General features: G+C 36.6%; 1 protein-coding gene across 1 annotated transcript in view; it reads right to left on the reverse strand.

Moving 5' to 3' along the window:
* Positions 1-14,534, reverse strand: part of LOC110463791 (phosphatidylinositol phosphatase PTPRQ-like) — a gene marked incomplete at its 5' end in the record, with an annotated part of 49,263 nt that overhangs the window by 26,958 nt on the left and 7,771 nt on the right. The window contains 5 exons of the mRNA XM_021518653.1: positions 686-841; positions 1,901-2,093; positions 2,555-2,733; positions 3,674-3,778; positions 9,668-9,853. Of these exons, the coding sequence (XP_021374328.1) occupies positions 686-841; positions 1,901-2,093; positions 2,555-2,733; positions 3,674-3,778; positions 9,668-9,853 (819 nt within the window). The remainder of the gene's footprint in view (positions 1-685; positions 842-1,900; positions 2,094-2,554; positions 2,734-3,673; positions 3,779-9,667; positions 9,854-14,534) is intronic.

Here is a 14,534-nt window from a genome sequence, read left to right on the forward strand (position 1 = left end):
ATCTGATGTTACTGGTATGATATACAGTGTAGGGTAGGGTGTGTGAGTTATACTGTGTGTTGCTGACATTGTATGGTTTCTGTGTGAGGTATATCTGATGTTACTGGTATGATATACAGTGTAGGGTACGGTGTGTGAGTTATACCGTGTGTTACTGACATTGTATGGTTTCTGTGTTGTTACAGGTAAGCTATACAGTGTAGGGTAGGGTGTGTGAGCTATACTGTTTGTAACTTACCTGGTATGGTTTCTGTGTGAGGTACATCTGATGTTACTGGTATGATATACAGTGTAGGGTAGGGTGTGTGAGTTATACTGTGTGTTGCTGACATTGTATGGTTTCTGTGTGAGGTATATCTGATGTTACTGGTATGATATACAGTGTAGGGTACGGTGTGTGAGTTATACCGTGTGTTACTGACATTGTATGGTTTCTGTGTTGTTACAGGTAAGCTATACAGTGTAGGGTAGGGTGTGTGAGCTATACTGTTTGTAACTTACCTGTTATGGTTTCTGTGTGAGGTATATCTGATGTTACTGGTATGATATACAGGGTAGGGTACGGTGTGTGAGTTATACCGTGTGTTACTGACATTGTATGGTTTCTCTGTGAGGTACATCTGATGTTACTGGTATGATATACAGTGTAGGGTAGGGTGTGTTTGCCATACTGTCTGTAACCTACCTGGTATGGATTCTGTACGACTTGACTCCGGTGCTACCGCTATGATATACAATGTATAGGTGGTAGGTCCAGGCTTTGGATCACTGATGTCCCAGGTCACATTTACTTCAGTACTACTCACAACAGTAGCTGTCAAGGTGGTAGGATGCTGTGGAACTGAAAAAGTTAAAAACAAGGTAAACCTGACTAGGTTTATACAATAATGCACTCTAAAATAGTTCTTTTTTAATAATTTAATATTTTCTTTGCATCACATAGTGTTAGTATTCTTATAAGGGATGATACTGAGTTAAATTCTCTTTTTTTATTAATTGTGACTGAATAGCTCAATGTATCTATCCGTTTTTATGTATCAAAATAATTCCAACAAGCATTCATTTGATTCAGACACACCTGTTATGATCATTACACACCCCCTGCCGTAACTAGGAGATCATTTGATTTAGACACACCTGTTATGATCATTACACACACCCTGTAGTAACTAGGAGATCATTTGATTCAGACACACCTGTTATGATCATTACACACACTCTGCCGTAACAAGGAGATCATTTGACCACAAGATGTAGATTTTGAGTTTGTGTGAATTTGGACTTGAATGTGGGAGTTTTGAAGGAGATTGGTCAATTTTGGTCAAAATGAGGGAATCTCCATCCTAAAGAGGGAGAGCTGACAACGATATTGCATTAATACAAATTAATTCATATAACTAAATGTCATTGACCTTCATATCTTAATTTGAATGTAGAAAATCTGATCAAATGAAAATTAAAAAAAAAATCTCTTTTGGTATGATATTTTTAGATAAAATTGCATGAAATTTGTTTTCAGGAAAAATGAGTGTGTATGATGGGGGTTGTTTAGGTGTTGGCTGTGGAGCTGTATTTCAAATGATTTATTTATAGTTCCATAACTATTTGCAAAGTACAGACAGAAACTGTCATACCAACTCAGACCAATATACTATAGGTAAGTGGAGTTGACACACATCGAAGTGACTTGTTCTAGGACTTAAACACACCTCAATGATGATACACAGGATCAGATGTATGGCCTAGTGGTTAATAGACTGGGGAACAACCAACTGTGCTATACAGTCCCTAAAATATACACAAGATACGCTTCTACTGGCACAATGTACAAGAAAAGATAACGGTTAAAATCGGGACAATTTAAACAATTGTTAATATCCTAATTTAAGACTGATCTCACCTTCCTGGTCTGTCATGGCATACTGTGTGTTAGGGTGACCGTCTCCTACAGCATTTACAGCTACCACACTGGCTGTGTAGTTGATATATGGTAGAAGGTTCCCGACAGTGTAGGTGTAACTATCTAAGTCTGTAGGTAAAATTGTTACTGTTTGTCTGACCTCTTCATGGCATATAAAGGAGAAAGCCGTATACTGGAAAATAAATCCGTATTTTTCTTTTTCATCTTATTTATATATCTATAATGTGTTGATAGGTGTTTTTGTCGGATGATGTTCAATCCTTATAGATTTCTGGTTACTTTGACATTCTAGCTAATTAACGTTAAAAAAGAAACCAACTCATTACACCAGATAATACTGAAATCAGCATAAAGATGATTGTCCCATGTATTATCATAATAGCATAATGGCATAAAAGAATACAAAGTACTGTAAATTATCTCTCCATTTCAATGTGTGCCCCATATTTATGAAGAAATGATATTTATGTACTCCCTACAACCAGTATATTATATATAATTTAGTCGTAACAGACAATGACATTGTTGTTGCACATCATGATCAACATTTCTTTTTTATCGTACCACAATAATAAATAATATTGTACAATATGTCTTGTTAAGAAAATTATCTAAGACATAATAATAAAGCGCCATTACCCCTGTACAGTTGTTACAAGTAAAGATGACCTCCTGCACACACATGCTCCCGTCCAACACTCTGAGTCTGTATCCCCGAAGATGACCATTGGTAATAGTAGGCTTGGCCCAGTTCAGGGTAAACTGTCGACTCTGTTCCTGTGATACAACTAACATGCTCGGCTCCAATGACACTGTAAAAGGAACATGTGGAGCAATTACAGGTATGAAAACATATGTTATTAAACATAAGATGCCGTACAATGTTATAATTTTCATTAATAAAACTGAACGATTAACAACACAATACTTTTGAAAAAGGTTTCCATCCTTAAAGACATGGTTTGTTCAAGATCAATGTGTACAGTAAATTGTCCATGGTGACCACCTGTCTGAAATCACTTCAGTCTCTTACGATTATTAGAATAACAAGCATACTGAGTATTGCTGAAGCAATACATGTCCCCTACCGGCCCCCGCAATCTATTAAGATGCAACAGTGACCTCAACCTAGATCCGAGGACCTTGAACTTGTCCAATATATTGAAATTTTTTAAAATAATGTGAAGTTTGACTAAAATCCATGAAAGAATGAGGCACTAGAGTGCTGACAAAGATTTTCTAAAATAGTAATAGTGACCTTGTCTTGCCCCGATTCCCTTAGCACGGGGGGTCAGCCCCACCATTTGTACAATTTTGAATCTCCACTACCAAGGGATGCTTCCAATCAAATATGGTAGTCGCTTAAATCAATATAGCCCATGCCAATTGCCCCCATTGGCCCCGCCCCTCAGGCCCCTGAGGGTCTAGACCTACGGTTTATACAAAATCGGTTCCCTTTCACTAAAGGATGCTTCAGACCAAATATGGGACAAATCCTTTCATTCTTACAGAATGAGTAGAAGAATTTGCTATGTGTTCTCTATTGGGCCCCACCCCTCAGGCCCCAGGGGGGCTAGACCCACGGTTTATACAAAATTGGTTGCCTTCCCCAAGGATGCTTCAGACCAAATATGGAACATATCCTTTCATTCCTACAGAAGAAGAAGGATTTTAAAGAATTTGCTATATTTCCCTTATTGGTACCTGCCCCTCAGGTATAGCTGTCAAACTAGCTACAAATATCCTACTCACTGGCGGCTTTTGTCCAGCATCCCATCTGTGAGCTGTATTGACTTTGGTTGGAACTTGGCATCACTGCATCATTGACTGTAGCTACACTGAATACATAACTGGTTTCTACAATGGAAACAGTAGATACTTTATGTTAACAAAATATAATAATGTACATGTATGTTGTTTTATGTTTGTCTATTAACATTTTTTATGTCTAATACATATACACAGTCTAGTCAACCAGAGTTAAGTACTTTTATCCATGGAAACAATTTACCTGAGTCAAGATAACTTGGGAAGTTCCAATACAGGAACTGAATTTGAAGCTCCTTTACATTAGATTATACAATTATGATGTTAGTATCACTAAAATTTCAATTTCACTTTCAGTTACATGCGCTCTGTAATTATGATAAAGTTCTTCTTTCTTCAGAAGTTGATCTATTGTGTTATTATAAGTATTTGTGTCAGGTGCAGAAACAACCAGTACTAATTATTGTAATGGGGGACCATTACACATGTCCCCCAAACTGCCCCCATAGTCGAAAAGATGCATCAGAAAAGGATCGCATTGCCATAGTACACCTACAATATACATACTAAATTTGAGTGAAATTGAGCAATTTCTAAATTGCAACCGATCAGAATCCTTGCAGCATTCCGATGCCCCTTTTTGGTTCATCTTTGTGCCATATTTTGAAAGGGATGTACATGTGGAAAAGCGTGCACACACTTTTATGGTTGACTGAACACATCCAGACAGGACAATTTGGAAGGCTAACATATTCGCCCAAAACAGTATGTAAGGAAAATATAATATCCTTTCTAACATTTTTTTTCTTTTTCAAAATATAGGTGATCCTTTGCACCACAGTGCATCTTGAATAGCCATTCTTTGCTCCTCTTCTCGTTTACCTCTGAATCTTGTTGCAGTATGTGTGTCCACTATGTTAGTAAATTTTCTAGAAACAGTGTCAGTTGAACCTTTGATTATTTAACCCCTGTGACCTTGAAGGTTATTTATTTGACATTTAAAGGGGCTGGTCGGGGAAAAAATTACAAAATAAATGGGTCTAAATGCGTTCTCTGGCCTTCCAAAAGTTATACCACAGCAATATGATGGTCGAGATCTGCTTGCAATGTCCAGTTTTGACCACTGAAATTTCGGGGGAAGCCCCGCGTAAATTTAGCGCAGATCTTATTATATATGTCACATGGTTGTTTCGAAAGTGAGGCAGTGAAGATAACAACAATAGCACGCCGTCTATCAGCCATGTCGGACTCAACTAGCGGACAAGACAGCAATACTATACATAAATAATTGTTTTCAAAGGTCATGTATGATGCAAGTGTAGTATTCCTACCTATATGTTGTTGTTATATATAACGGTATTGATACCTCGTGCCTGTCATGACTTTTCATGCATCTTTTTCTTTCGCCGCGATGTTTACATTTGGCCTTGTTGATGACGCGCATGCGGTAAAATTACATCACTGATCTGGGTCAATTGAGAGTTTTAGACTGTCAGGTGACNATATTTCATAAGAAAGTATTTTAAACATGTGTATCCATTTTAGCAAATATGACATTTTTCCCCGACCAGCCCCTTTAACATTATCATCCTGGACTGTTTGGTCATAAGACATTGTTTAACTATAATGTCAATAAATTTGTTTCCTACTATTTTCAAAGTGAGTAAAGGTCATTCATGTGACCAAACTAGAATGTCCGTTATCCCAGCTTGATTCTGGTTAAATATTTCACTCTAGGCCTATCCGTTCTTCAGAAGAAATTGTTTGAAGTTTTTGACATATTAGACATCTGTGGCCTTGAAAGTAGCTAGGACAAGGTTATTTTTTTTCTGCAAACTTTGTCCACCTCAATCAATCCAAAGTAGCACATATCATCACTTCAGACATTTCGGTCTTCAGAAGTTGTTTGAAGTTTTTGACATATATGAATACTGTGACCTTGACAGTAGGTCATGGCAGTTTTTGGCAAACTTTGTTGGGATCCTTCTCAGGAAACTACCAGCAAAATATCATGATGACACTTTTTTGGTTCTTCATAAGAAGTTGTATGAAGTGTTGACATATTTTATCCCTGTAAATTTGAAAGTAGATAAAGGCCTTTTTTCAAACTTTGTTTTGATCCTTCCCAGGAAGCCACCAGCCAAATATTATGACTCTAATTTGTTCATCAGAAGAAATTGTTTTAGATATATTTGACCTCTAGCTCTGACCTTTAAAATAAGTCAAGGTCATCTGTGTTTTGCACAATATATCAGGCTCCATCCGACAAAGCTACTAGCCAAATATCTAGCACTTTCAGTTCTTCAGAAGAACTTGTTTAAAGGAAAAAGTGATGAATGACAGATGGACTAAAAATCAATAAATCCATTTGACTTTAACTATCATATGATTCTAGATTGTTTTATGGACTTTCGTTTGTCCTGACTTCAGGTAATATTGTAGTATCTGGGATCTTTCAAACAAGTATCCATATTGTTAATCAGAGTACTGCTTTGTTCTAAATTAATTTAAACGAAGTCTCTAACAATTGTTTCCATGACCTTACAAATGACAGACTTACAGGCCCGTATTAACACAGTGCTTGTGTTCTTCTCCATCATTGTGTATGACACAGATACAATACCGACACTTGCTTTTTCAACTGTCTGGTACAGTTTCTAATGCATGGTTTTCAATGATAAACCATTGTTGAAGAGGTTTCCTTCAAAAATGCTGGATGCATACTGCCTTATACATTATGTCTAATATAGGACTTTTTACACTTCATATGATTATGAATAATTAAATCTTATAAATCTGTGATGAGTGTCTTGGTTATATTTGGTACCTCTTCATTATCTTTATTTACGAAGACAAAGATCCATGAAGAAATATTTGATAGTTTTATTGGCTTTGTTACTAACGGTTACTTTTGGTGATTTCGTGTCTTTTTGTGTACTATTAAAATCTCCAGGCTCTAAATTTTCCTGTATCAATGTTCAAAGCAGGCTGTGGCCACTTTTCTGTATCAATTTTCAAAGCAGGCTGTGGTCACTTTTCCTGTATCAATGTTTAAAGCAGGTAATGGTCACCTTTTCCTGTATCAATGTTCAAAGCAGGCTGTGGTCACTTTTCCTGTATCAATGTTCAAAGCAGGCTGTGGTCACCTTTTGTGTATCAATGTTCAAAGCAGGCTGTGGCCACTTTTGTGTATCAATGGTCAAAGCAGACTGTGATCACTTTTCTGTATCAATGTTCAAAACAGGCTGTGGTCACCTTTTGGTTTTCAATGTTCAAAGCAGGCTGTGGTCACTTTTCCTGTATCAATGTTCAAAGCAGGCTGTGGTCACTTTCTCATGTATCAATGTTCAAAGCAGGCTGTGGCCACTTTTGTGTATCAATGTTCAAAGCAGACTGTGATCACTTTTCTGTATCAATGTTCAAAGCAGGCTGTGGTCACTTTTCCTGTATCAATGTTCAAAACAGGCTGTGGTCACTTGTCCATGTATCAATGTATTTAGCAGGCTGTGGTCACATTTTCATGTATCAATGTTTAAAGCAGGCTGTGGTCACTTGTCCATGTATCAATGTATAAAGCAGACTGTGGTCACCTTTTCATGTATCAATGTTTAAAGCAGACTGTGAGTACTTTTCTGTATCAATGTTCAAAGCAGGTTGTGGTCACCTTTTCATGTATCAATGTATAAAGCAGGCTGTGGTCACCTTTTCATGTATCAATGTTCAAAGCAGACTGTGGTCACTTTTCTGTATCAATGTTCAAAGCAGACTGTGGTCACTTTTCTGTATCAATGTTCAAAGCAGACTGTGGTCACTTTTCATGTATCACTGTTCAAAGCAGGCTGTGGTCACCTTTTCATGTATCAATGTTTAAAGCAGACTGTGATCACTTTTCATGTATCACTGTTCAAAGCAGGCTATGGTCACTTTTCGTGTATCAATGTTCAAAGCAGACTGTGATCACTTTTCGTGTATCAATGTTCAAAGCAGACTGTGATCACTTTTCATGTATCACTGTTCAAAGCAGACTGTGATCACTTTTCTGTATCAATGTTCAAAGCAGGCTGTGGCCACTTTTCATGTATCAATGTTCAAAGCAGGCTGTGGTCACTTTTCTGTATCAATGTTCAAAGCAGACTGTGGTCACTTTTCTGTATCAATGTTCAAAGCAGACTGTGATCACTTTTCTGTATCAATGTTCAAAGCAGACTGTGGTCACTTTTCATGTATCAATGTTCAAAGCAGGCTGTGGTCACCTTTTCATGTATCAATGTTTAAAGCAGACTGTGATCACTTTTCATGTATCACTGTTTAAAGCAGGCTGTGGTCACTTTTCGTGTATCAATGTTCAAAGCAGGCTGTGGTCACCTTTTTCTGTATCAGTTTTCCAGGTTTGATAGAGGAATTTCTTTGTTATCAATGATAAGACCCAGAAGAAGCAATGCATTCAATCCTCATTATCTGCCCAGTTTATCCATAAAATAATTGATAGAGTTATCTTGCAAGTGTTTTACAAAATTGTTGTTCTGTGTTTCCGTACTGTCTTCCTCGATTGTCTTATAATGGCCCCAGTTCATATCTGGGAAGTTAAAATCCTTGTAAAGAATCCTTTACTGACTATCTCAGCAGACAGCTTCTGAGGTTATTTTAAGTTGCTTGTGGCTTTTCTTACTTTCACTGTCTGGTCTGTAGATAAGTCATGCTAGCAATGTAAATGGACAGACAGACACCACTTGATATACCATGATATGATCCATCATAAATGGACATATAATCACCTCAAGTTTGTACTAAAATTGTACACTCATACATTGTAAACAGCAAAACTATAATAGCTTTGATTGCAGATCATTCAAAATACAATATTTACAATTGCCACTGTTTCTGAATCGACAACGTAAGTGTAGGCAAGTCTGTTTATTTCTCAATAACTTGAGTGTAGAACGTGATCCAGTTCACCGCGTATGAATATATGTAAATATGGGCAGACTTCTTTCCGCAAACCTCGTGTCAATGTTGACAAACAAACGCTAGCATTAAGACTAGGCCTACCTTACGTTTGAGACACCAAATGATGTCGGGTTCGAGACAAGACAGATCGTGTTCATGACCGGTCATAAAAATGAAGCCAGTGTCAGAAGCTACAGTCGCGATTGTTTGTCGATACAAAAACGCTCCACCAGCTCCACTCTCTCATCTATGAGGGTCGGCACAGAAACGATGGCTATCGTCCCTAGAAATGTAGGTCAAATTTCTCGTCTCCCAAATGTTACATCAACAGTCACTCGGCCAACAATTGATTTATACACATCATACAGTGTACATGTCATCTGTACAAACCTCTGGTTTGCTTACAAACGTCAATTTCAATAACTGCCTTTCAACTTCCACCAGACCTAGGCTAGTCACTATCGCTCGAAGACATGGTAGGACTCTCTATTTCCCGCCTTTTGGAGCATCACTTTCAAACGATGTATTTTGCCCCAGTACCTCAATTTCATACAAATATAAAATTATTTATTCCATTACCTACTATTACAATTATGAAGATATTGTATGAAGTAAAATATAGATATTTTTTGTGAATAGAAATATTGAAATGGAGGAACTTTTTTCATTTGTTGTCACGGATAAAGTGGGCGGAGTTTAGCTGTATGTCAACGGCTTTTGCGAATGGCTGTTTCACATGGATTAACATGACATCAAAATAATTTTGAACGCAGATTACACAAGGTAAATGCTTGTATTCGACTCTTTTAATGGTGTTCTTGTTAAAAGAAAATATTGTAAATATAAGGATTAACCTTTTATTTTGTTTTGTTTATGAGATAATAAATCCAATGGAGCACAAGGTAAATTGTTCATAAACGCGCCAGGTGCTCCATTGGATTTATTATCTCATAAACAAGACAAAATAAAAGGTTAATCCTTAATTGGATAACTATATGTTTGAATATTGATTTCGACATATCTATATCTTACCTGGCTTTAGTCCATGAACTGTAAACTCAGTCAGGTTTGTTGATGTGGGAAACATAGCATTAGTTGTAATACTGTTGACTACATAGTGTTGGATGTCTCCGTTCGGATACACTGGAGCTGTCCAGGTCAGGGTGATGGTTTTATCTGTGATGAAGTTACAAATAACTCCCGTAGGAGGATCTGGAGCTGTAAAATAAAACAAAACAATATGAAAGTTAGCATCCCATCACAACAAGCAAGATTCAATTTTCATAAAATAAAACTTAAATGGGTCATATAATGATAGAATTCCTAAATTTGAATTCTTCATATACTTTTAACTAATACTTTTAAACTTAATCTGTAGAGGGGTTTATGAGATAATCTTGTACAAAACCTTTAGACTATGGGTGGATGATTTCACTGATGTACACAGTAACTAAGTGTTCACTTTATACCCCCTCCAATTTAGTTGGGGGTACAGTAAATGAGGATCCAGGACAAGGACAGTAAAGGATGAGTGCCCAGGAGGCTATTGTTTTTGTCCGGTTCAAAGAGTGGACAAACACCTTTCCAAGTAAGTGTGGGATCAGGTAAATAAAGTTTGAATTCTGGCCAAAAGACAAAAGAGAGGATAAAGAATGAAAATATTAATTTCTTTCATTGATTCAAAAATACAGAAAAAAGGCAAAGTATTGCAAGAAAATCCATAGTCCCCCATCAGTAATAATTTCTACATTTAATAAACAGTACACCTATGTCAAGATGTACCTACTGTTAGGGAAGTATCCTGATACATACTTCTTGCACTCCACCATCCCAAGATGTCCTTATACACCAATTCTGGTTACTCCAGGTGTAATAGTATAGAAGATATGCCCAGGACAAACTTTTTACAGGTAAAGGTCAAAGTTAAAGTAATAGTTACAGTTACCTAATTCTTGCACTCTGCACTTTGTCATCCCAAGATATCCTTGTACACCAAATCTGGCTACTCCAAGTGAAATAGTATAGAAGATATGCCTCGGACAAACTTTTACAAAAGTAAATGTCAAGGGTCAAGTCATAGGTCACAGTGACCTAACTCTTGTACTCTGCACTCCGTCATCCCAAGATATCCATGTACACCAAATCTGGTTACCCCAGGTGAAATAGTACAGAAGATATGCCCCAAACAAACTTCTAGGACGGACGAACAGAGGGACGGAAATATGGAAGGATGGAAAGACGGAAGGACAGCCATTAGGACAGAAGGAAGTGCAAACATATAGTCGCCCCCAATCCCCCACTCCCCACCCCGACCGGTTGGGGACTGATATTAATAGCCTGCTATAGTACTCTACATTTAATAAAGAGGTGACCACCTTTTGAGTCCCCTATAAGGGGGCACCAGTTTGAGCGACCAAAGGGGACAGCAGTCTATGAGAACAAAATATTTTTTTTCTTCTGTGTCAAAACTATAACATTTTCTTTGTGTTGACACTCTAAAATCACCTGTTGGAGAATATGGCCCCATCATCTGTGGATACCACTATCATACCATCTTAAATATTAGCCATTGTGTAGGTGAATTAACCAAAATCAAACAAACAAACAACAATTAGCTTTGTTCCAAAACAAACATTTTACCTTTTACAACAAGGATATACTTGAGACTTTTATTTTGTCCAGCAGTGAATTTTTTGTCAACATTACGGTAGGTTATTTATTTTCTACAACCATTTGGTTTCAAACATAAATCTTACTTGTAGAAGTAAAGCAAAAGTTTTTACAATTTTCAGAACGGGTTAGTTTAAACACTTGAATGGATGATTCATTTGAAAAGTCATATATATCCTGGTATTTTTTTATTTATTTTTTATGATTTGGAACATGTACTTACTTTTGGATACTGTCCTGAATGTAGCTAACAGAGGATCACTTCGCTCACTACCACTGACAGTGGTTATAGAGATGTTGTATCGCTGTCCGTCTAGTACATTAACTGTATAGGTTATAGATTCTGTAGATGTGGTGGTGGGACTAAGTACCGGTGTCGTTGTGACGTCATAACTAGTTTTAATACCACTAGGAAGGCTCCAGGATAATGTTATCGGAGAACCGTCAACGTCTGTCTCTGTAAACCCTGATGGTGTAGATGGTTCTGTAAGGAAGGGTAGATGTGTTATTATAATACATTTATAACATACTGTATCTACAATGTTATTAAATTATGAAATTAAGCGTAATATCCAATATAATTGTGATCATAAATTCTTTCATACAGGGTTGTATTCCCTCACATGATTGAAGTTTCGTTATTGCAGTATAAACCTGGTAGACTTGTTGCAGGAATTTAAGTGGATTCCATCATGAAATTACCTCATTGCATTGGGATATACTGATGCCTTAGACGGAAAACACTTGGAAAACTTGCAGAAAAGGGCCCTAAATATGTAAATCAGTTTAGCAGGAATCTATATATGAACTAAAAATCTACCTAAACTCTCCTATATATAGTATCCACCTAAACTCCACCTAAAATCCACCTAAATGTCTACCTCAAATCCACCTAAATTCCATTCAAAATACAAAAAAAATAGACTTCCTGTTCTTGATTGAAAACTTGAAGCCGTTAGAAACTTATCCCCTTTTGATGCAGGATATGACGAAAGCTGCATCAGTGTACATGTATAATTTTATGTACTTTTGTATACATACAACAGAGACCAGCTTTAATGCCTCTGAGTATTATAACTGTATCTCAATTGTGTTGCATTCATAGTTTAAAACAATACAATCTTATTTCAATTCCTTTATTGAATTCAGTTTACAGCGTTTAACACTTACTCATTGTTGTTGAAGTTGTAGTTACAGGATATTGTTCCTCTGAACGACTTCCATACTCCACAGAACGGACAGAGAAGGTATAGGTCTGACCTGGTACGAACCCCACTAACTGTACAGCTGTGGTNTATAAGATTTCTGACAAAAGAACTATCTGTATACAGTTTATACTATCATATTGTTGCATAGAAAATAAATTGTTTTATGTATGGTTTCATTAACACAAATTTACACAACTGACCTCAACTCATGACACTGCCATCAAAATTATAAAATACAAAAACAGAGGTATTATTTCATCAGAGCAATAATAAGCACAAGGTAAATACGAACGTGCAATACACATTCCTCCAGCAGTGGAATACCCATTGCTGTCAAAGTACATTGAGTTACATCTGCAGACATTGTTTACTCCATCAGCAGCCTGGATACATGCAGCATTGGAGTCAGCACATTGTATACCACCATTGCAATTAACACCGAGCCCAGCATCTGGGGAAAAAGGAGAAAAAGTAGTTTATTTTTCACAAAATTTAAATCAAGTGACTTTGACCTTTCATGTTTCAGTTATACATAATCAAAAAGTTTGTTTTAAGTCTATTTATTCCTAACTTTATCATGTACCGGTATTCAATTTTTTTTAAAACTTTGTTCAATTTTTTGAAAAACTTATCCAAGTGATGGACATCTGGATAAACTGTTGCATTGAATTATGCCCCAATTATAGTCACAATCATAAAATAACAACTAACACAGTTTGATTTGGTGCAATATTTCAATCAGTATTGATATATTCAGGTCAGTATTGATAAAAAGTTGTTTTTAACGTCTAGGGATTCATGACCAGGCCAATAGGAAATCTTATCAGAGGTATTTTCATATGCTCCAATCAATTTGTACCTTTGCAAAAATGCCAACTTAGCACAAACCAGCCTACCCAATGTCAACTCGACAATTGGTGAAAAGAAATAAGGCTTCTTTCAGAAATAAAATGACACAAGTTAATGAAAATGATCTGCCATAAAATCAGATAATTCTTGTATCACTAATTTTGATTAGTTCAAGGAAAATGTGGTAGAGAATAAGATGGTAGTGAATTCATCTTGTCCTACCTAGTAATTGTATACATGGTTAAAGTTTTTGGATTTCAACTGGTTCCATGTGATGACTGGGAGTAAGTCTCCAGTGTTGGGGCCAGACCATAAAGGGAAATCCTTGCATGCACATGTGTATCATAAGTGTATTCTATAGGGTTATATAGTTGGAACAATGTCTCTGTTGTCCCACTATTCACATTGTAGGCTTTGCCTCTCTGGCCACAGGGAATGTACAAACTTCATTTATACAACATATTATCAACTTGACCAATTCAAGTTTTACACCAAATGTGGTAGCAATCTGTGAAGTTGAAGTTGGTTATTGAAGATATAATTGTATAATTTTGCCCTATATCGGACCCATCTTATGACATTAACAATGGCCTAAGTGACTATTCCAACTTCTTCTATACAATGTATAAACACCTAGGTTTATATCAGACCAATCATGAAAACTATTGTGTAGTCTTTCTGGAAAGGTATAGTCGAAAGTCTTAAATTCATCAATATCCTTTATTGGGCCCCATCCCTCAGCTATCCAGCCCACAGGGAGACCATCCTTCCATCATACAAAACTGATTCTCTTGTGCTAAAAATGCAAGATTGAAAATGTGGTTGATATATGATCAGTCATTCAGGAGGAGCAAGGTTTGAGAGGAAAACTTGAAAGAAACCGGATGTCAGATTGATGATAGACACTGTACCATGACCTTAGCTCGCTGTTCATAAGGATCAGGTAAATCAACGAGTTAATCAAAAGTGTTTGCAGTAGAATTCAGATCATATTATGTGAAAATTAATGATCTTTCTAAAGCTGTTGATCAGATTAGTTAGTACTAAAGGTAGTTCACAAGTCGTCAAGGATTGTTATTTGTCACCAGTTTTCCTGTGCTTACAAGTTGATAAAAATAGCAACATATATCATCAATAGATTAACTACGTTCAATAACAATATAAACAAAATA

This window comes from Mizuhopecten yessoensis, unplaced genomic scaffold (genome assembly GCF_002113885.1).
Source record: "Mizuhopecten yessoensis strain PY_sf001 unplaced genomic scaffold, ASM211388v2 scaffold1513, whole genome shotgun sequence".
Classification (NCBI taxonomy): Eukaryota; Metazoa; Mollusca; class Bivalvia; order Pectinida; family Pectinidae; genus Mizuhopecten; species Mizuhopecten yessoensis.